This window comes from Pseudochaenichthys georgianus, chromosome 18 (genome assembly GCF_902827115.2).
Source record: "Pseudochaenichthys georgianus chromosome 18, fPseGeo1.2, whole genome shotgun sequence".
Taxonomy (NCBI): domain Eukaryota; kingdom Metazoa; phylum Chordata; class Actinopteri; order Perciformes; family Channichthyidae; genus Pseudochaenichthys; species Pseudochaenichthys georgianus.
The window spans coordinates 3,745,534-3,769,626 of NC_047520.1; the positions used below are offsets into that span (position 1 = coordinate 3,745,534).

General features: G+C 41.2%; 1 protein-coding gene across 1 annotated transcript in view; it reads left to right on the top strand.

Annotated features, from left to right (window-relative positions):
- Window positions 1-2,078: 2,078 nt before the first annotated feature.
- The window catches only part of LOC117463558 (diacylglycerol kinase delta), a 113,752-nt gene continuing 91,737 nt past the window's right edge, over window positions 2,079-24,093 (top strand). The window contains exons 1-3 of the mRNA XM_034105871.1: window positions 2,079-2,270; window positions 3,812-4,104; window positions 6,676-6,780. Of these exons, the coding sequence (XP_033961762.1) occupies window positions 4,015-4,104; window positions 6,676-6,780 (195 nt within the window). The 5' untranslated portion in view covers window positions 2,079-2,270; window positions 3,812-4,014. The remainder of the gene's footprint in view (window positions 2,271-3,811; window positions 4,105-6,675; window positions 6,781-24,093) is intronic.

Below are 24,093 nucleotides of genomic sequence, written 5' to 3' on the forward strand. Positions count from 1 at the left end.
AGGGAAAGCCCCCAAAAGCACAATAGGGCCTCTTTAAATCAGTGTACAATTAATATATTTACATTTTTCTCGACAATACAAGACAAATTCAGACAACATGTTGGATTCTGGGAAACCACGCTGATATATTTCAATTTTCTTTTTCTCATTTTACTGGCGATTTAATGCTGGATTATCATCCTCCTCAGGTGCTGTCTCCTCCCTCCTTCTGCTCCATCCTTTAGCCCTTCCTTCCTTCGCCGTTGTCATGGGCAATCAGTGGAAAAGAGCCGAGTACAGTAACACTATCACCTGATCGGAGGGGGGAACCCAGCAGGTGTGTGTGTGTGTGTGTGTGTGTGTGTGTGTGTGTGTGTGTGTGTGTTGTGTGTGTGTGTGTGTGTGTGTGTGTGTGTGTGTGTGTGTGTGTGTGTGTGTGTGTGTGTGTGTGTGTGTGTGTGTGTGTGTGGTTGCCTATTATCATGCCTTTTTCCATGCCACGCCACCTGACATGACAACACACACACACACACACACACACACACACACACACACACACACACACACACACACACACACACCGGGTGTAAATGAAGTGACTGTTGGCAGGCTCACAGCTAATTCAGCATGAATATTTAATCAACTGTAAACAAATTACTATAGCAGTGAGCGGTGCCAGTGTCTCTGCTGTGTGTGTGTGTGTGTGTGTGTGTGTGTGTGTGTGTGTGTGTGTGTGTGTGTGTGTGTGTGTGTGTGTGTGTGTGTGTGTGTGTGTGTGTGTGTGTGTGTGTGTGTGTGTGTGTGTGCCCTTATCTGTGTCACTCTCTCTCCCCCCTTCTCCCTTATTAATGTGGATGTCTCTCTCTCTCTCTCTCTCCCACTCTCTAATGGAGCTCTGTCTCTCTGCTAGGTGTGGACTTTCCTTAACAACAACAGCCCAACAGCCCAGATCAGCTGTGCGGGTCAGCGTCTGAGCGCGCGCAGATTGGAGAGTGGAGGAACAACTTGGAGAGCATGTCCGGACAGAAGTCTGAAATGCATATTCCCGCAGGAGGAATGCTGCACTGTGTGTCCTGCACATGCAAAACCAGACTATAAAAAGCAGTCCGATTTGAATGCACGTTCTCGTCCGTGTGGCCCACAAGCTGTTTTATTCATTCAAAAGAGTTGGTGGCCTTTAAACAAATCTCGTGTGTGCTATTTTAGGAGGGCTGAAGTACACACTATGTTGCAAGATATAGTATTGTAAGGTATCCTTTGTGGGTTTTCTTTGAGATAGATTTGTATATAACCCTAGGAATAAAACATATACACACATATACATTTCAATACAACTGGGCAATTCAATCAGCTGAAGTACTGTAGATTGGGTGTTATCATCATAAACTCAATAACCTCTTATACGTTGACCCAGAGTTGCTATTTAAAGCTTGTAAATCCAATTTTAAGGCAGCAGTTCAGTTTGGCTTAGAGGTTGTTGTGTCCAAAAACAAGAAAGAAACACGAGTACACATTAAATAAATAGTTTGAATTCAGTCCTATTTCCATGTTCACAAATAATGACAGCATATGTGCACTTCTTAGAGTTTGTAGACAACTGTCTGGAGTTATTAAAAAGACAATGATTAAATTAGTTTAACATTTCAAATCAATACTAAGTTCTCAGACTTAATTTGAGGAAATTATATATGTAGGTCTTAATGTGTGCACATGTAAAAATGTGTCTTTGATTTTGTGTATAGTATACATATTTGCACATACTGTTTTTGTATATATATTTGTTTCTATATCCGGGTATTTCGATCACAAACTGGACGATTGACAATAAAGTTGACCTTTGACTCTGATTTTGTTAATTGGTGTTTCTTTGTTTATTAAGAGCTCTGTCCAGTGCGCATGCGTGCGTGTGCGCGTTATTTGCTCTCCGTTTAACCTCAGGAACAGCAGCACGGCTGCTTTCAACATCTCTCTCGCTCTTTCTCCCTCCCTCTCTCGCTCTTTCTCTCTTTTTCTGTCTCTCTCTCTCTCTGCTCGCCCCCTTCTCCCTCCTCCACCCCCCCCCCCCCCCACCTCCCTTCTCTTCCTACCTGATTCAGATCGGCTCTGGCGCTATGCGTGTGACCGCGTCTCTCTCTGCAAGGCGAGCTCCACGCGAGAGACCCGCGCGCTGCTGACCGCGAGACCGAGAGACCCAGACGCCGGCCGAAGAGCCACTAGGGCCGGGCAACAGGAGCCAGAGACGCCGCAGCTTGATGGAGGACAAGGAGGACGAAATTACCGAGTAAAAAAAGGTAAATAACATCAACATTTGATCGACTCATGAGAGGGGTGTTAGTGCAGAGGAGGTGGCCGAGCGGTAACGGTGGCCGTCCGGGTCTCTGCTGGATGTGTTCGCGGTAGTGACAGCTGGATGTGCACTACTTAAACTGGGGGTATTGACATTTGTTTCGCCGCCGTACAGTACACGGCGATGTGGACGGAATGAATGATGAAGCTGGAGGAGGAAGAAGAAGCAGCCTGTTGTGCATCGCTTTCTCTCTTCAGTGTTATTTTCATGTGTTTGTTAAGACCTGCAAACGCCTACCTGTGCATGTTTGTATTCTGCTACAAGTTTGGTGTCAACGGGGGCGGCGGTGGAGTGAGACGCAGACAGGTTTTTGAATAACGTGTCCACATCGTAATCAAGGGAACACACACGTACACGCGCGCCCCCACGCACGCACACACACAACCCACATATATTCACTTTTTAGTGTGTATGATGTGCAATCTGCTGTTACTGTATGCTGTTACTGCTGTTACTGTATGCAGGGTAGTCTTCCTCTAATGAGCCATATGCTCGTCATCATCACCATCATCCTTCCTCTATATTTTGCCCTTGTCACCAACATGATTCCCATTCATCTTCACCACCACCACCACCACCATCACCATCATCATCATCATCATCATCATCATCACCATCATCACCATCACCACCATCATCACCATCATCATCATCATCATCATCATCACCACCACCATCATCATCATCATCATCATCATCATCATCATCATCATCATCATCATCATCATCATCATGGTGTTTGTGCCACTGGCCTTAAGGGCTGATCTGCATCACAACGGCTCTATTTAAAAGCGCTAAGGGCTGAACTGTCAAACCACAAAGCGTTTTCTCACAATGCACGCTGAAGCAAAGAGGAAACGAGAAAGAGAAGTGGCCGTGCCATGGGAACTGAAAACGTGCAATGGTGGAGGAAGAGGAGACATTCATTATAGTAGTAGAAGATGTTTTTGTTTGAGTTCTCCTCAACTTTTCAGCTGCCAATCCTTTGAGGTTTTTTCTTCCGATCAATAATTCATTCGTCCATTCCTCAGACAAATGATATTACCAGCTGCTTATTCGCTTTGCACTACGCACCACTATACCACTGTGCAATATACAAATATATACAAATATATACGTATGTACTAGTTATTATAGTATTTAAAACGTCAGATTTTTGAATATTTGTGCATGCCACTTTAATTTTTTCTCTATCGTTCTTAAAACAATTATAATCGTATTGTCATACAGTAAAACAGGCAGCACTGTATAATGAAAGTCTTACGCTCAGCTCTCCACAAGTAAATAAAACAAACCAGGATTAGAATGCATGATAAGACTAGATTGCACAAGACAACTGGACGTTTAAAGTAAATAAAACAAGTGCAAACAAGACCAAAAGTCGGCGAAACAAGGACGTCAGCCATCTTTTGCTTGACCCCACATCAATGTCTCTTTGCTGTGTACACTTCCCCTAAGACTAATAAAGGAATTCTCATTTTCCAGATTGGGCCGTGGACAAGAGGGATCGGCAGCGTCCCATTCGTCACCCTCTTCCTCTCCTTAGCCACGCGTCCACTTCGCCAAGCTCCAGTCTCTCCTTCCTCCTCCACTGAACCTGGCAAACTTTTCTTTCACACGTTTGTCTTCTCTCCCTCTCTGTCCTCTTCCTCCATCTTGTATCTTCCCTCCCCGACTGTGAGCCTGTCATGGCGTCTAAACTGAACCCAAACGTCCTGTACGTGGCGGAGCCCGGCGAGCCGCTGGGGTCGCCACAAGACTCTGAGAGGACCCACATTGTAAGTCTATTTTAAAGCTTAAATCAACATGCATAGTAGGGGGGGGAAAGTGTACCTTATTTGTGCACATAAGGCACAGGTTTCACTGTTGTACATAGTAATGGTGGGCACTCTATTTCCTTTCCAAGAAGCTGAAGAACTACATTTAAAAAAAGGCTAGTTTTTTTGTAACCTTTGGACCGCTTACTTTGACCTGCTTGATAAAAAAAAGCCACCGTGCTAAGTAGGGCTGCAGCTGGGGAAGGTGTCCCCATTCTCTCTTATAAAACACCACAGATTTAGATTTTTGTTGCACATAATAGGCGCAGGTTTCACAGCTAAATACAGAGACGGTGGGCCCTCTATGGCATTACATTATATTAGCTGAGGCTTTTATCCAAAGAGACTTACAATAAGTGCGTTCCACCAGGAAGACACAGCCTTGAAGAAAACAGAATCATAAAGTACATCAGGTTTCATGGAGCCAAACATTTCAAGTGCTACTCGTCTGTCTTTAGATAAGCCAGTCCTTTATTAGTATATAAGTGCTTTGTTAGTAGTTCTTTGTTAGTAATTCTATCGCTCAAAGTGGAGTCGAGAGAGATGAGCCACATTTCCTTTCCCAGAAACTGAAGAACTAGATACAAAAAAAAAGCTGTTTTGTGGTATTTGCAGCGTTAACAAACCTCCAGTCACAATATTTCTAAATGTTTTGGGTAATTTCTCACCATTGGAAATCCAAACACTCCAAACATATGACCCAACTTGTCAATGTCTTCCTTTTGATTTCTTGCCTACAGCCGTGCGAGACTGGTTTTTCAATCCCACGCCTGCATGTTCATACACATCTTTTAAAGGAGACATGCCATGCTTTTCCGGTTATCACCCGTCCCCTTGTGCGATGAAGGTCTTTCTGCATGTAAACGGTCTGCAGAGTCACACACCCTCAAAGTGCACCCTGTAGCGAGTACAACTCTAACACAGAGAAGACCTCCCCAAAACGCCTCGTTGGAGATTTCTGGTTTTTCATTGTTTACTTCCTGGCTATCGCTACGCAGGGATACCCAGTAGCCACGCCCAGCGCTATGACCAGGCTGATTGGTCCAAATGAACCAATCCACGGACTTCCTCACACACACACACACACACACACACACACACACACACACACACACACACACACACACACACACACACACACACACACACACACACACACACACCCTTTTTCTTACTCAATATCAAGCCACACTTATTGTTGTTTTTACTTCGGCTGTGACTTTGTGTGTGCTCAGGATGAGTTTCGCTGTGTTTCGCTGTGTATCGCTAAACAACAACACCTCCACGGAGCTCAGCGCGATTCACAACGTCCCGACCAATCAGAGCACACTGTGCTCACAGGGAGGGAAATTCAGTGAACACACGTAGTTTACAGAGATGCTGGATGAGAAACCAATGTGATATATATAAATAAAGCGTCCTTGGGTTTCGTGAAAGGCGCTATATAAATTGAAATTATTATTATTATTATTAAATCTATTCTAGTAGACCTCAACAATGGAATTATGCTCAGTGGAAATGGCCATGACATGTCTCCTTTAAAGCCCTTTATTTCAGCTGTAAAAACATCTCGAGACATTTTGAAACACGTCCCATTTGAAATACGAAAACACATCCTTATCTTGAGCCACATCTCAACATCGGTCATCTAAATATGTCTCAGTTACTATCAGATTACAATCTCCTCAGCACAGGAAGTGATGGATCAAAACGTCAGCCACATGTTCACGCTATGAGCGTCAGAGTGAACAAGTCAAGGTCAAACACCCAGCGAGGACACGTGTGTCGGTCAATCATTTTAAGTGGTTGTATGTTTCCACTCGTCTTATTTTCCTATCCAGTGTGATCTGTGAGATTATCAACAGGTGCAAACTGTCTGAGACGACATGGAAAAGTCTAAAGTAGGGATTTGACTTCCACTGAGGACACAGAGGTCATGTCCTTGGTATCATTGTGGGGAAATATGCAGTCCTAAAGCGTGGTAGCATTGTCTGATTTTAAAGTTAGACGTAAAGTAGATCCGAGTATTTCCTATAAACACAGAAAAAAGGAGAAATACACAAATAATAAGAACTATTTAACCAAATGTATTTGTTGTTCATTAGGGACAAATCTGAGGAACGGCTTTTTAAATCTTCATGTGACAGGACTCTGAGAGAAAGAAATATGCAACAATGACAAATATAATAAAAAAGTACAAGCATTTAAAGACTTTACTGCTTTGAACTAGTTGTATTAACTCTCCCAGAAGTCCAGATATCACGGCACAGTTTTGTTTTTGGAGCTATTAAGCTATTTTATGATAGTGTTTTAAAAGGCAGCTTGAAAGTAGTAAACAGTACTGTTTACAGAATATATCAAAAATCCAATTAAATGCCGTAGACTTTGAGAGTATGCAGCAAGTCCTCTCACAAGACGTCTTGGTGGTAAAGACCTCAGCATGTATTACACGAGTGCTTGAAATAGCTCCAGAAATGGTAGATTAATACAATCTGTCACAGTTATTAATCAATTGTTCCATTCGTCTGCCAGGCGGGAGAAGCTGGAGAGGAGTCATCCGACAGCGACGGGGAACAAGAGGAGACGTCGCACAAGTTGATCCGCAAGGTGTCGACCTCGGGACAAATAAGGGCAAAGGTAGGAAGCGATGGAGTGACAGAGTGTGCGTGTGTGTAGGTGGTGTTAAAGCCTCCGCTGTGCTTCTATCCGCTATACAGCATTAGCTTAGAAGCGTCACTTAATATCTGATTTGTACTATATGTGTTGGTTTTCAGCTTGTATTCAACACTTTTTGAAAGCTTTTAAATAAATATGATCCATAATAAAAACGAGATGTCTTCAAGGTAAAAAGCAACATCAGCAAAGCCCTTGGGGATAACTTTGTTAAGGTCATGGAAGTGCTCTTAACTCACTGAGGGAAAGTCGTGGAATATTTCATCAGGACCCTGATTTAAACAGCTGCTCGTTTATTCAAGAGGCTATATCAAGATTTAAGCAGCCCACCAAGGAATGGATTTGAAGCTTTATAGTTGACCGTTACGTATGCTTTTTAAAGATAATTGACTTGTTTCCTGCCTCAATCAAGCCATTGAAGGATCTGTCTCTCAGTTGTATCTTTATCAGCACTGAAATTAGACCGTTATCTTATCCGATGTGTCTGCGGAGGTCAGCTGACGTCTTTCTCAGCCGACCCCACTTCCTGGTTGCTTCTCTTTCCTCTCGTACAGCCACTGTGACGACAAGTCGTGTTCAAATCTGTGATGGGCGATAGCAGCAGGACTTCTGATAGCTGCTTATTGCCCTCTCAAGACTGTGTTTTACAGGAAGATATTAGTGGACACACACACACACACACACACACACACACACACACACACACACACACACACACACACACACACACACACACTCTTATTAATTATTGATGGTCTTATATCTGCATTGAGAAAAGCATTTATGTTCAATGCAATCACACAGATGACAACTTTCATAATGATGTGAGTGTGTGTGTGTGTGTGTGTGTGTGTGTGTGTGTGTGTGTGTGTGGTGTGTGTGTGTGTGTGTGTGTGTTGTGTGTGTGTGTGTGTGTGTGTGTGTGTTGTGTGTGTGTGTGTGTGTGTGTGTGTGTGTGTGTGTGTGTGGAAATCGTTATCCATTACCCTCATTGACCGTCTTACTGTAAGTAAGTCAAGCACTGATCAATAGGAAACAAAGGATACCCGGCAAACCCCTGTTGTCATGGGGATGACATCCCATAATCGCACGGTTGTTCCTGGAGCTGATAATGGTATTGCATATCAGTCTGGTATTGATCAGTTAATCTCATCCGACTCCACTGTAATTGGGCGATGATGGGCGGTATGCACGCCCATATAAGGGCAAAGGAACACCACATAGCGTTGTCATGGTTTCAGGGTCTCTGCACAGGAAGTGGTTTATAGGTCAAAGCTTTGACCACATAGTAATATATATATTTGTACCTTTTTTTGTGCCACCTGTTAAGCTTATTCTGTGTTTATATCTGTGTAAAATATCAATCTACATAACAATATATTGTAAAATCTTCAAAATCAAGTTAAATAATTGTTGAAAACGACTAAAATACTTCAAAAAACTTGCAGTATATTTATTACTTTTCTGTAGGCCTTATTTCATTCATGTAATGCATGTGGGAACAGATATCATTAAAAGTTAAAGAACATTTTACATAGTATACAGTCCTTGGTTTCAGTGAAATGCAGCTTCTCTCCTATTGGCTGAAAGATCCCGCTGCCACAATATTTGATTTGCCATCCGTCAATCAAGTTTGACAACACTGTGATTAGTTATGTGTGTTTATGCTACTGTGTGTGTGTGGTGTGTGTGTGTGGGTGTGTGTGTGTGTGTGTGTTGTGTGTGTGTGTGTGTGTGTGTGTGTGTGTGTGTGTGTGTGTGTGTGTGGGTGTGTGTGTGTGTGTGTGTGTGTGTGTGTGTGTGTGTGTGTGTGTGTGTGTCGATTGGATAGTGTGTGTACCTGGAGTCATATCACTTAGATTAAGATAGTCATTAACTTCCGGATTACCCTGTAGTGACAACAATGGCCTGAGCGGATTAGTGTGTTTGTGTATCCCTTTGTTTGTTTGCGTGTGTGTACGAGAAGGAGTGTAGTTTAGGTTGTATCTTTTGTGTGTGTAGTGCTTAACAGCTTCTCCCTGTCATGCGTTGTTAATATCGTGGCTGTCTATTATTGAGAAGGTGCTAATTCTTATCAACTGGGACATGACATCCTGATACTACTGGGATTAATTCAGTCCCTCACCGTAAACCCCTGAATGATTATGCGTGTTATTTCAGTGTCACTCTGGAAACACTTGTGTTGACTGTAATTAAATATCTTCGAGTACGAAAACAAGCTTTATGGTATACCAAGGATACCAGAAGAGACTCTCTGAAGTCCCCAGAGTATAAAAAAGCCATATTTTCCGACTTAATATTTATTTTGGGGATGTTTTGAATGGATATCTTTCTGCACAAGGTCATGAAACCGCTCTATGGTTTTGCTGTGTCATGTTTAGCCTGCAGGAACTGGCATTGCAATAATCAGCCTTACCCTGGCATGTGAGTGAAAGAGGCAAATGCTCACACCATACATGTTTTGTAGCTGCTATTTTATAGTCTGTAATCAACGTGAATGGGACCTTGGAGATTTAATTGTCTGACTCTGTACACTGTAGACCTGTAGACTTTACGACTGGATTTTCAGGACTAATTGAGATTTGCTGTACGTGTGTGTTCTTGTTTTGATGTCTTCCGTGAGAAGCATTAACATTTCTTGATCTGACTCGTTTATTTTTTTTGATTACAGAGTCAAAACCAAACCGGTCCTGCACTGAAAATAAAACCCTTACGTTTCTTGTCTGTTATAAGAAATGCTCTTAAGGCGTAACACTTGCTTTTATGTCATGTACCTTGTAAACCACATGTCTCATCTCATATCCTTTCCACTCTTACATATCCTGTCTGCCTCTCTACTAAATGCTGTTGAAATATAATTGCGATAAAAGGCACAGGTGACAAAAAAACATTGATGTTCTTTAAAGTTGTTAAAACATTTTAAATGCCTTTTTTAAAGAGCAACAGATAAACAGCAGATGCTAGAACATCCGGTTTCAGAGCAGCATTATAAGTGTTTAGGTTCTCAGATCACATTCGAATAAGGACGTCGGTTTCTAATTTTATTTATTGAAACAGTTTTCTAACCCACAAATAACTATTCTAAGAAGTGAGAGAGCAAAATGTGACTTCCTGTAATAGGTAAACTTGATATTAATAGACTGCACACATCCCGTTCTCTATATCTGTTCATTATAATAGTTTTAACATTTCGTTTTTGGGTGCTTCTAAAGGTTACAAGTACTAGTGTGTTTTTTGTTCCTCTTGCCTTAAACACAAAGGACTCACATATAGAATAACAGCTAATCGATAACATGCGGTTATATGACGCTTCTATTGTAGTAGAACAAAGCACAGTTTCTAGTTTCAGTATTGTTAATCAATACGATGACGCATCATTTCGGGAAGATTAGACATGTTTTGAGCATATTTGTTTACTGAATCTATTTTAGGACTAATACTTAGCATCAATTAGCATCCAGATAGCATGTTACATTTAAAGCCATGGACTATCAGATGAATTGTTTACAAGAACAAAGCAGGAACTGTTCTTACTTTAACACACTTGATAAACCATGCTACATCACATTAGCTTATGTCCACCAATCAGACATTCACAGCTACTCATGCATAGCTTGTAAATAACTATAGCCGGCTAGCTTACCGCTAACACACTAGCAAGTTAGAAACAAGCTACTGCTAGTTAAACGCAACACACTTCTCTGAGTTTTTTTATTTGATCTCTGTTTACTCCCACCTTTTATTAGTATTGTATATCATTGTATTCAATAAAAGCTATTTAAGAGGGTGCTGTGTTAGCAGCTAGCTGAGAACAAGCTAATGAGCTTGCTAACCGACAGACAGAAAGGAGAACTGGCAAAAAGGCTTAGTTAGCAACCGTGGTAAACATTTTAAAGTGACCATTTCTCTTTTGTTGAGCTGTCAGACCGCTAATAAGCTACGACAGCCTTCTATTTCTGTTTTTCTGGCTAACCACTTGTCAAAGTTCACCACAGCTTAACTTGCTGTTTAAAGGCTGGTATGACTCATCGTTTTTTTTTCGTCGTGTGCATGGGATTTTCTAATTCATTCGGATGATCGACGGCCAGAAATGTCTTTTATGAATTATTTTAAGAAGCAGTATTTTATTATTTCCGCAAGCTGAGACTGTTTGTTATCCGTCTCCTTTTTAATTGGCTTACATTTGAGTGACCTGTAACCTCCTCTTAGTGTGGTACTGTCTTTTCTTTCTACCCAAAGTCACACTGTTTTCTTCCTCTTTGTTCTCATCCTCCTCTTCCTCCTGTCTGCCTTGCTCTCATTTACTGTGTGGAAAATAAAGGAGGCACAGGAAGAGAATGAGGCGGAAAAGCAAACAGCTCCTATGAATTGTGTGTGTGGTTAGGATTTGTGTGTAGCTTTGAGTAGGTCGATCCCGCAAGCTGTAATGGACGTAACAAACAAACACACGCGGAGAAAAGGGAAGTCCCTAAATCATGTTTCTTTCTGAGTGAGGCAGTATACACAAGACATTTTCTTTCGTTATTCTACTTTTCTATCTCTGTCTCTCTTTCATTCTTCTCTTCGTTTGCCCATGTCTTTTTAAATGTAACATTTATTGATTTCTCAATGATGATTTTTTGAACTTTTATTTTTTTAATTTACATTTTTTATTATATCATAACTTAGTACTCTTTTTAACATATGTAACATTAAGCTGTCTGTGGCTCTTTCCTGCTGTAACGATGCAAATTTCCCCTCTGTGGGACTAATAAAGGTATTCTGATTCTAGAGTTTAATAAGACTTCCAAAAATTATTCAAGGCAAGGCAAGTTTATTTATATAGCACTTTTCAACACAAGGCAATTCAAAGTGCTTTACAAAAAATGAAAGACATTAAGCATTAAAAAAGAAAAGCTAATAAAATAAACATTAAAAGAAAAAATACATGGATAAAAGTTACAGTGCAGTTTAAGATATGAATAGTTCAATTAAAAGCAGCGACCAAAAGAAAAGTCTTCAGCCTGGATTTAAAAGTAGTCAGAGTTGCAGCGGACCTGCAGGTTTCTGGGAGTTTGTTCCAGATATTTGGAGCATAATAACTGAATGCTGCTTCTCCATGTTTAGTTCTGACTCTGGGGACAGAAAGCTGACCAGTCCCTGAAGACCTGAGAGATCTGGATGGTTCATAATTTAGCAGGAGGTCAGAAATGTATTTTGGGCCTAAACCATTCAGTGCTTTATAAACCAGCAGCAGTATTTTGAAATCTATTCTTTGACACACAGGAAGCCAGTGTGAAGACTTCAGAACAGGAGTGATCCACTTTCTTAGTGTTAGTGAGGACTCGAGCAGCGGCGTTCTGAATCAGCTGCAGCTTCCTAATAGATTTTTTAGTGAGACCTGTGAAGACACCATTGCAGTAGTCGAGTCTACTGAAGATAAAGGCATGGACAAGTTTTTCCAAATCCTGCTGTGACATTAGTCTTTTAATCCTAGATATATTCTTTAGGTGATAGTAGGCTGGTTTAGTAACTGTTTTAATGTGACTGTTGAAACTCAGGTCAGAGTCCATGACTTCACCTAGATGTCTGGATTTATCTGTTGTTTTGAACATTGCAGACTGAAGCTCAGCGCTAACTTTTATACGTTCTGCCTTGGCTCCAAAAACCATTACCTCAGTTTTATCTTTGTTTAATTGGAGAAAGTTCTGACACATCCAGTCATTGATTTGTTCAATGCACTTACTCAGTGTTTGAATTGGAGCATAGTCTCCTGGTGAAATTGTTACGTACATTTGTGTGTCATCTGCATAGCTATGGTAACTTATTTTGTTGTTCTTCATTATCTGAGCCAGTGTTAGCATGTAGATGTTAAAGAGAAGAGGCCCCAAGATGGAGCCTTGAGGAACCCCACATGTCATATTTGTCAACTCAGATGTGTATGTACCTATAGAAACAAAGTTGTTTCTGTCCTTTAGGTAGGATTCAAACCAATTTAGAACTGTTTCCGAAAGTCCCACCCAGTTTTCCAGTCGGTCTAGTAATATGCTGTGGTCAACAGTGTCAAACGCAGCACTGAGATCTAATAATACTAACACTGAAGTTCTGCCACTGTCTGTGTTTAAGTGGATGTCATTAAAGACCTTTACAAGAGCAGTCTCAGTGCTGTGGTTTGGACGAAAGCCTGACTGGAACACATCAAAACAGTTATTTAAATGCAAGAAATTACTCAACTGTTGAAAAACCACTTTTTCAATGATTTTACCTGGAAATGGGAGGTTTGATATGGGCCTGTAATTGTTCATTACTGAAGCATCTAGATTATTCTTTTTTAATAGCGGTTTAATGACTGCAGTGTTCAGGGCCTGTGGAAAAATACCTGAGTGAAGAGACGTGTTTACTATATGAAGCAGATCTGAGGCCATGCAAGGCAAAACATCTTTGAAAAATCCTGTTGGAATAATATCAAGGCAGCAGGAGGAGGACTTCAGAAGTTGTATAATGTCCTCCAGGTTTTTATCATTAATCTGATGGAATTGTGTCATGATGTCTGAAGAAACAAAAGCGAGTTATTATCCAACCCACTCGACATCTTTGTCCTATTTTTCCCTCCATTATTGGAACATCTGCACCTCTTTTCTTCTGAAATAGCAGATTCGATTATATAACCGAAAGTCGTATTTCTGGCGTTTTCAAGTGGTGACCAACAGGTAACAACACGTCTTATTTTTTCCCATTTACTGTGGATTTCCTACATGGTACTTTGGAATCAAACCCACACTATATTTGTTCTTTTGTATCTGCATCTCACTCCCAGTGCAGAAATCTGTGTGGGTGTTCACTGCAATGGAGATGAGGACGAGTGTGACGGCAAACAAAAATGGCTTGAGGAGAGTGCATGAGTGTGTGGGATGGCCAATGTTTTGTGTGTGTGTGTGTGCGTGCGTGCATGCTTTGATTGATGCCCTTGGCTTGATGTGATACAGCTGTATGGTGTGTGGGTCAATACTGAGAGAGATGGAAAAAGACGAGGAGAGAGAGATGGAGGTAGACAAAAGGGAGAAAATTAGTAAGTGGAAGATGGAGAGAGATGGAGGCAGAGTGGAAAGTAGCAGAGAGAGGCTGATCCAGAGTCAGTTATATAAGCAGCGGGCTTTAATACCCGTATTTACTGCACAACAGGTTGACTGTAGAGTAGGCGGCCCGGCTATTTAAGGCATGGTGTTCAGTCGCTTGTACAAACATTGCATACAACACATTGTAACCTTAGAGAACAAGATAACACATTTGCAACGTTGTTTATTGAAGGAATGCCTTGAGGGGAATCCTTTAAATTATTACATTTGTATTTTTGTGTTATATTTACTTCTTAACTTCGAGACTATTTATTTATTTATATGATTATATTTTTGGGGTCAAAAGTTACTGGGATCTTCCTGGGTTTAACTCGAGTTAATAATGATGATTTCACTAAAATGGTTGGAAGGATATTGATTGTCAGAATATTGTGTGTCTTATCTTTCTGGATGTGTACCCTTCTGTCTTAAAAACCATAGCAATCTAATCGTGAAATCAAATGTCATAGTGATACCATATTAGTCAAACTTTAAAATCTATATCTGTCTTCCTTTTGACTCATTCTGTAAATAAAGTAGGTTCAACATTGGGATTGCGACTTTATAATAAAAGCTTGTTAATTAGAAATGTTTCTTGGCATGTACTGTAGTTTAGAGATTCAAAAGGTTAATTTTGGTTTCTCCCAGTACGAACAAACCTTCTCCAATGAACTTTTAAAACTACCCGCTGTGGGGAAAATACTTTTCACTCATAATAAACCCAATTTCAACGTCTCCTTTAACACATGTTTACTTTACACTAACCAGAAATCCCTCACCTCCAATATCACTTCTTGTATTTCATATAATCTATGGTAAAGCAGCTAACTTGCAATGAACCATATTGGACACAGCGTGCATTTTTGATTTGCTGTAATTAAATTACTCCACATAGGCTTTTAATCATACTTGACTAGTGTATTCACACACACACACACACACACACACACACACACACACACACACACACACACACACACACACACACACACACACACACACACACACACACACACACACACACACACACACACACACTCAATCAATCAATCAATGTTTATTTATATAGCCCAATATCACAAATGTTACATTTGTCTCAGTGGTCTTCACAGTGTGTACAGAATATCAGTATGACAATACGACACCCTCTGTCCTTAGACCCTCTGTCCTTAGACCCTCTGTCCTTAGACCCTCACATCGTACAAAAAAAAACTTCCAAAGAAAACCCAGTTTAAAGGGAAAATGGGAGAAACCTCAGGGAGAGCAACAGAGGAGGGATCCCTCTCCCAGGACGGACAGACGTGCAATAGATGCCGTGTGTAAATTGAAAAGATAATACATTTGCAACATAGGTAGTCCAGATGTTTGGAAATGCATGTGTGTATAATAGGAAGATGAATCCACGAGGATATCCATCCAGGACCGATGATCCAGGACCACAGCCACGACTCAAGATCCAGCGCTTGCGATCCAGGACACAGGACCGCAGGATCATCCATGACTCCGGATCCCAGCGTATATAGACACCAAAAAGAAAGAAATGTGGGGAAGCTGGGTTAATCGGAACATGAGAGTACACGGGTATAGATAGAGAGAAGGAAGAAGTAAGATGTCCCCCGACAAACTAAGCCTATATCAGCAAAACTAGGGGCTGAATCTAATCAGCCCTAACTATAAGCTTTATCAAAAAGGAAGGTCTTAAGCGCACTCTTAAAAACGGATAGGGTGTCTGCCGCCCGAACACAAACTGGAAGCTGATTCCACAAATGTGGAGCTTGATAAGAAAAGGCTCTGGCTCCCATTGTACTTTCAGAGACTCTAGGAACAACCAACAACCCTGCATTCTTGGAACGCAATGCCCTAGTAGGACAGTAGGGTATAATGCGTTATTTAAGGTAAGATGGCGCCTGCCCATTAAGGGCTTTGTAGGCGAGAAGAAGAATTATAAATTCTATCCTGTGTTCTATAGGGAGCCAGTGTAAGGCAGCCAGAACAGGAGTAATGTGGTCCCTTCTCCTAACTCTGGTTAGTACACGAGCTGCAGCAATTTGAATCAGCTGAAGCGACACACACACACACACACACACACACACACACACACACACACACACACACACACACACACACACACACACACACACACACACACACACACACACACACACACACACACACACACACACACACACACACACACACACACACACACACACACACACACACACACACACACACAATGTATATATCACTTCAGGGGACATTACATTGACTTACATGCATTTCCTGGAAACTTATCCTAACCAAGTCTTCACCCTAAAAGTAATGAGTCCCCACACGTGACTGTAAACAGGTGTAGGTCCCCACAATGAGTTGAAAGCTCGTGTGTCCACTTCTCTTTTTAAATGTGATGCCGAATTCATCGTCTGCCTTTGTGTGTCAGAAGAAGTCAGAAGTCCCTGGCTATTTCACAGTCTTCACACAAATAGCCTTTTTAGTAATGTTCTCTCTTTCGCCGTTAGCTCTCAGTCAATCACTGTGTCTGCGTACCGTTATAACTCCATTCATCTGTATGTCTCACTTCCATTATGACACACAGCAGTGTAAAAATAAAATGGGCTTTTTTTTAGAAGGGAAGTCACATCCTTCCGATACAGTCACCTTGCTGCGTAAAATCATGAGAGTAAGAAGCATTCATAACCAATAGATAAAGAGATTGCTTTTTGCGCTGCTTTTTGTTCCCATCTTACTATTTTCGGTTTCTTTACTCCACTTTTTACGCCTAAAAGGTATTAAAACCCCTTCTGAATACAAGACGTCTCCATATTTTTTGTAGTATTTTAGTAAAAAAACAAGTGATTAAATGCCTGGTCGGGGCGAAGGTTCCCGTTTCAGATCGTGTTACAGCGTGGGGTCATGGTTCTGGTTAGATAGACTTTCAAATCATAACTGAAGTGCTTTAAATACGCATTCAAAATAACCCAACTCAATAAGTCGTCAAATATCATTGTAATACATGTTTGCTATGGTGTACGACTGCATGTTCATACATAGCCAGACATAGCAGTTAGCATTAGCAGTAGTGATATCAGAGCTAGTATTTAGTAACTTGTAGATAATGAGTAATATAAACAGCAGCAAATGGGTGTCGACCAATCAGATGTGCTTGGATACTTAACCCCATATCGCTCCTGTATGCAGGTTTATCTTTTCTAGGGTAAAAGTGTCAACAAAGTGACACACGACGTAAAAAAAGTGAAACTGCCAACGCCAGAAGTGAAGACAATGGGGAGCCCTCCCTCGCTATACACCAAGCAGGAAGTGAAACACACGCCAACACAGGTTCATGACACACGAGAGGTATCTTCTAACAGAGAAAACACACAACAAAGATTTCCCATCAGCCCTGTTGGTGTGACTTTAACAACGCCTTTCTCAGAAGAGATGACCCAGCACAGGTCAGACAAACACACAATGAATAGCCACCTGTGTGCCCAAGTGTCTGCTGGGAGAGCTCCGTCCACACGGCAGGTCCACAGGAGCTGCAACATCCATGACCATTATCATTACTGTAATTGTAGCAGATGTACGAGCAGTGAAAAGAGCCGCTGTGAAAAGGACAGAAAACACACGATCGCCTCCTCTCTTCGTCAAACACACACACACACACACACACACACACACACACACACACACACACACACACACACACACACACACACACACACACACACACACACACACACTCACACACACACACACACACACACACACACACACACACACACACAATGTATATATCACTTCAGGGGACATTACATTGACTTACATGCATTTCCTGGAAACTTATCCTAACCAAGTCTTCACCCTAAAAGTAATGAGTCCCCACACGTGACTGTAAACAGGTGTAGGTCCCCACAATGATAGTAATGCTAGGACACACACACACACACACACACACACACACACACGCACACACACACACACACACACACACACACACACACACACACACACACACACACACACACACACACACACACTGATCTGACCTCAGGTTCTCCCGAGACTTCAGACCGTCCAACAAGGGGACTCGGTTTTCACGGTCAAAGGAAGCAGGAAGTCCTTTAAAAACTCTCCACTTTAAATTCAAGGAAAGAAAGAAGCTCTGAATAAAAGAGTTTCTGGGAGAGAACATTTATTAGATTCTCAGAAATGTTCTCATACGTGTCTCCAAATAAGAAAGCAAGTCCTTAACCGAAATGTTTTCAAATAATACATGTTTTCTTTTCATTTGGACATGAGGAACATTTTCAATTTATCAATATATTATTTGGAAGAAAAACATACTCAAATATAGTCGAATTTAGATTGAATCTTCGCTTTCACTAAGAATAAAATGCCAGTGTGGATGAATAAACACAACTTTAAACTAAACTGTATGTAAAATGTATATATTTAAATTACGAATTGTGTCTATTTCGATTGAGAAGTTTATCAAAAATATGAAAACACAAGTTACATTTACCAAAGCAAACAACTCCATTGTGCCTTTTTGAAACCTTGGGGAGTTATTTATATAAAAAAAAGAGAAACCACGCTTTCACTTCTCACTTCACTTCCTGTCTATTCATTTTAAAAACTCTTTTCAGTATTTCTCTTTTGTGTCCAGTCTTATTTCAATTCCTAGCTTTTCATTGCCGCCACCTGGTTGTTCTTTATTCCTCCGGCCTTGATCTCTAGATGCTCCTTCTCTTCTCTGACCTCCATTGTTCATCCTCCCGTACTTCCTTTCTTTCCTTTCATCCTCCCCTCTCTTCATCTTTCTACTCTGTTGCCCCTATTTTCTTTTCCCTTGCCAGCTTTTGGTCTGTATCTATACCAGGGGTGTCAAACTCAATTTCACAACGGGCCACATCAGCATTATGGTTGCACTCAAAGGGCCGGTTAAAATACATATACATATATTTAATATATATAAAATAATGCATTGGATTATTATCGGATAGGGTAATAACTTCATAATTAACTACATCTGAAAGCAGAAGTCCAGGGCAAATAATTGCAAGTCTCTTCGGTGAGAATGTCACAAAATGATTTAAAAAGAAAAGCCAAATTCTGGAAAAACAAAAAGTGAAATTTTGGAGGAAGAAAGTGACATTTTGAAAAAAAAGTAATACTTGAAAAAAATCTAATTCTGAGAAAAAGACTAATTCTAAGAAAAACGGCATATTTTGAAGAAAAAAAGTCAAATTCTGAGAAAAAAACTCAAATTTGAGATGCATTGTGGGACATGTAGTTTATGGGCAACGTGCTTCTGTAAAGTAGCATGTAACCTTATAATAAACATATTATATTCTTTGCAAGCCCTTATCGGGCCACATAAAATGAAGTTGCGGGCCGGATTCATTAGTATCGGTACTTTAAGAATGACGGGGAAAAGTACTCCGGTGAGAAAGCGCCGTTTTAATAAGAGCCGTGTGTGTTCAGCGCTCTGCTTCGACTGAGATGGGTCTGGCTGCAGACCGCAGCAAGGAGGCGTTTCCTATAGGGGCGTTTCCTAACTTTTTTTATCCAGCTGCTTTTATAAATCCTCGCAGAAGAAGTCATTGTTCTAGTGATGGGAATTCCGGCTCTTCTTGGTGAGCCGGATCATTTGGCTCACCAAGAAGAGCCGGCTCTTTCGGTTCCCAAAGGGCTCTTCAGTTTACCACATATTATACCTTTTAATTAAATCAAATGTAGCGCTGTTTTGACTAATGATTTATATGTGTACACATATATCACTTAAATTATTCAAGACATCCTTTGTACTAAAGTATTCAAAAGTAAAAATTACATGTTTAATATAAATTATTTGCTGTGGCCAATTGTTTTCATTGCATTTACAGACCCGTGTAACTCTCTGATACCACCCAATGAATGCATTGACTTGCTTGTAGAACCACGCTACACAAAACAGATAGCAACACCTATAACAACTATTTTAAAAAAGGGGCTACTGTATCAACCTATATAAAGTATATACATATAGTTTTTCTCCCTGCAGGAGAGGGGAGCGTGCTTTGAGATCAGCTGCTAGGCTGCAGCGGGGAGAAGAGGGGGACAAAAAGAGATCTCCGTCCTCCGTGTTTTATTCTTATAGAAGTAAGAAGAGAAGTAACGGGGCAGAAACCCTCCTTTTTACGCAGCGGTCCAGACATAGACATCATAGCTACGGCGACACATATTCAGTGTGCAGTTCCTTTGGCATTAGGGCAGGGATATCTTTCAAGGTTTGACATAATGAATTGTGCTACTTTTAAAGCAATGCGATGTTTTCAAATCTGTAATCAAAAAGCTCCTCAAAAACACTATAGAAGCAGTTCCTGCCGTTGTTACGTTAGTTCAAACAGTAACAACGGACTACTTTTCTTAGCGGATGCATGTCAATTTAAATCAATACATAAAACTATTTTTTAAATCAATAAAATCTTTTTCTAAATCCATAAAAGCATTTCAATTATAATTGGGAGTCATGTCGTTACTTTGTTGAGAATGTGTAATAAGCGGGATAATGTCCACATTGCACATTGCATGTGCCTTCATGCCGATCTAGATCCCTCCGCAAAAACAAAACAAAAAACGTCGTTCACTATAGGAAACGCCCCTATAGGAAACGCCCCTATAGGAAACGCCTCCTTGCTGCGGTCTACAGCCAGACTCTATTGCTTCGACTCCCTGCACTGCAGCGTGCCTGCAGTCCCTCCCTCTCAAGCACGCTCTAAGTCCCTTCCTCTCAAGCACGCTCTAAGTGCCTCCCCTCTCTCGTGCACGCGCTAGCTTCCAGAGCATGTGAGAAAGCGAGAAGCATGGCTGCAAGTGGGAGTGCAACTGCCGCTGCGCCTCGGCTTGTTGACAAAAAAGACGCCAGAAGTGAAAAACTTTCGTTGTTTGAGATGATGCTTAATTTTATTTAATACGAATTCTTGTCGTTTATTTTGTTTATTGTTCTCATTGTTTAAAGGTTTGTGTTCTGGTTCTGGTGTGAAATAAAGCACAATAATTACATTTAAGACTGTTTCCCTTTTTTTAAGAAAAGTATCGAAAAAGAATCGGAATCTTGACTTGGTATCGTCGTGACAACACTAAATCCTACAAACAAAAAACGTCAATAGTTATGTGTGTAAATGTTGAATCTGGGAAGTCTTTGATTTTCCGCCCAGAAAGCTTCCCATCACTCTTCTCACACTCACCATGTTCTAACACGAGTGTCACACACATGTACCTCAGCTCCGGGGGGGGGGGGGGGGGTGACTTCAGGTGAGGCGCCTTCACTTCCTGTTATTGATCCCACTCCATCTCTCCTGCTGTGTCTCTTCCAGTCTGTGTGTTGCCTCTCCCGTCTTTCCTCCTCCTGCTGATTCTGCACCGTCTGAAAGGCCTCAGTCTGCAAAGGACATTAAGGGACATGTGCGTGTGTGTGTGTGTGTGTGTGTGTGTGTGTGTGTGTGTGTGTGTGTGTGTGTGTGTGTGTGTGTGTGTGTGTGTGTGTGTGTGTGTGTGTGTGTGTGTGTGTGTGTGTGTGTGTGTGTGTGTGTGTGTGTGTGACAAAGTGGATGAGCTATCTGCAGCGGCTGTGTCTGACATAGTAGCGCTCGCTTTGGGAATGTGCTAATGATGAGGAGACAACAATGTCTTCTCTGTGTGTGTGTGTGTGTGTGTGTGTGTGTGTGTGTGTGTGTGTGTGTGTGTGTGTGTGTGTGTGTGTGTGTGTGTGTGTGTGTGTGTGTGTGTGTGTGTGTGTGTGTGTGTTTGTTTGTAGTCACTAATGAACTAATGTGCGCTCTCAATCAGTAACAGCTGTTTGTGTGTGTGTGTCATCACTAATGAGCGAACACGTTGTAGTCTCGACAGGTGTGCAGTTGAGTGTGTGTGTGTAGCGCTGCTAATGTGCCAAAGTGTGTTATCAGTGAGAGAAAGGTGTGTGTGTGTGTGTGTGTGTGTGTGTGTGTGTGTGTGTGTGTGTGTGTGTGTGTGTGTGTGTGTGTGTGTGTGTGTGTGTGTGTGTGTGTGTGTGTGTGTGTGTGTGTGTGTGTGTGTGTGTGTGTGTGTGTGTGTGAGCCTCACACAGAGAGCATACGTTCAGGTGCTTTCCCAGTGTGATGCTCAGCTTTGAGTTAACAGAATAAATATAGTTGTATTTACTTATTGCTTTGACTCGTTTTTGATAAGCAGAAAGTCTTTGTGTGTAACTGCTGTCTACATGATATCCCTCACACCTTTTCAATTCAAGGTGGTACATGTCCTGATTAGGATCATTTTTGTGACAAACATCAGTGTGGAAAAACTCCCCCACCGTTCATTTCTATTTGGACTTAAAAAAAGTGGAATGGAAATGCATACGTTAGCAAAAAAAGTTTGAGTTTCTCTTTTAATCGCGTCGTGTTGTTGCACCCTCTTCAAAATCACTTAACTGAATGGAAAATAAGCATCATCAACTTTTATATCCCGATTCACCGAGCTCCTATTTTTCTTTTTGATGTATGGAACACAAACAACCTATCCGTACAACATTTAAATATTCGTTTTTGTGTCGATTTTCAGGAAATTAGGGTTTTGGGACTTTAGAATTTGCGAGCCATCTGTTCCTATATTTAGCTTTTAAACACATTGTATTGCCTCTGTTGTAATGCTATGCTAAATACTCTGTTACACTGCCCTATACCTTTTAATGAGTTAAACTTATAGGAAAGTAATAATCAAGAACATGCTAATGAAAACATCTGCATAACAAAGATATTGATCCAACAAAAGCATACACAATTTGATGACTGCCTTATTTAAGCATGAATACCACTTGACATGTCACCAGTGTCTATAAATAAAAGGCCACACCACTTCCTCTGATGCTCGGCTGCTGTCAGGGAACTCACTCACACTCCTCCTACATCTCTCCAAGTTTCCCCTTTTTGTATTGTTTTTATTTCCGTGTGTTTGTTTTCACTGCTACTGTATGTACACTTCTTCTCTTCCACCCTGCGTATGTCTTCGTCTTGTTTCTTTCTTTCTTTCTCGCGGGCCAAAAATAAACTCTATTTTTGTCAGCCCGTCTTTTTTTTTTTTTTTTTTTTTTTTTTTTTCGTGAAACCTCTTCAACAGGAAGCAAGAGACAGTCACCACACACACACACACACACACACACACACACACACACACACAATTATGATACATGTTTTTATACCGTTCTTTTGAATGCACCTTGCTAAATCACTTTTCTTTGAGTCTGTCCATTTGCTGTCACACTCTGACTTGAAGTACCAGGAGTAACAGTGACTCAGCAGCTTGAGAAAAAAACCCACATCTGTTCATGACTTGTACGTGTGTGTGTGTGTGTGTGTGTGTGTGTGTGTGTGTGTGTGTGTGTGTGTGTGTGTGTGTGTGTGTGTGTGTGTGTGTGTGTGTGTGTGTGTGTGTGTGTGTGTGTGTGTGTGTGTGTGTGTGTGTGTGTGTGTGTGTGTGTGTGTGTGTGTGTGTGTGTTTGACGAAGAGAGGAGGCGATCGTGTGTTTTCTGTCCTTTTCACAGCGGCTCTTTTCACTGCTCGTACATCTGCTACAATTACAGTAATGATAATGGTCATGGATGTTGCAGCTCCTGTGGACCTGCCGTGTGGACGGAGCTCTCCCAGCAGACACTTGGGCACACAGGTGGCTATTCATTGTGTGTTTGTCTGACCTGTGCTGGGTCATCTCTTCTGAGAAAGGCGTTGTTAAAGTCACACCAACAGGGCTGATGGGAAATCTTTGTTGTGTGTTTTCTCTGTTAGAAGATACCTCTCGTGTGTCATGAACCTGTGTTGGCGTGTGTTTCACTTCCTGCTTGGTGTATAGCGAGGGAGGGCTCCCCATTGTCTTCACTTCTGGCGTTGGCAGTTTCACTTTTTTTACGTCGTGTGTCACTTTGTTGACACTTTTACCCTAGAAAAGATAAACCTGCATACAGGAGCGATATGGGGTTAAGTATCCAAGCACATCTGATTGGTCGACACCCATTTGCTGCTGTTTATATTACTCATTATCTACAAGTTACTAAATACTAGCTCTGATATCACTACTGCTAATGCTAACTGCTATGTCTGGCTATGTATGAACATTCAGTCGTACACCATAGCAAACATGTATTACAATGATATTTGACGACTTATT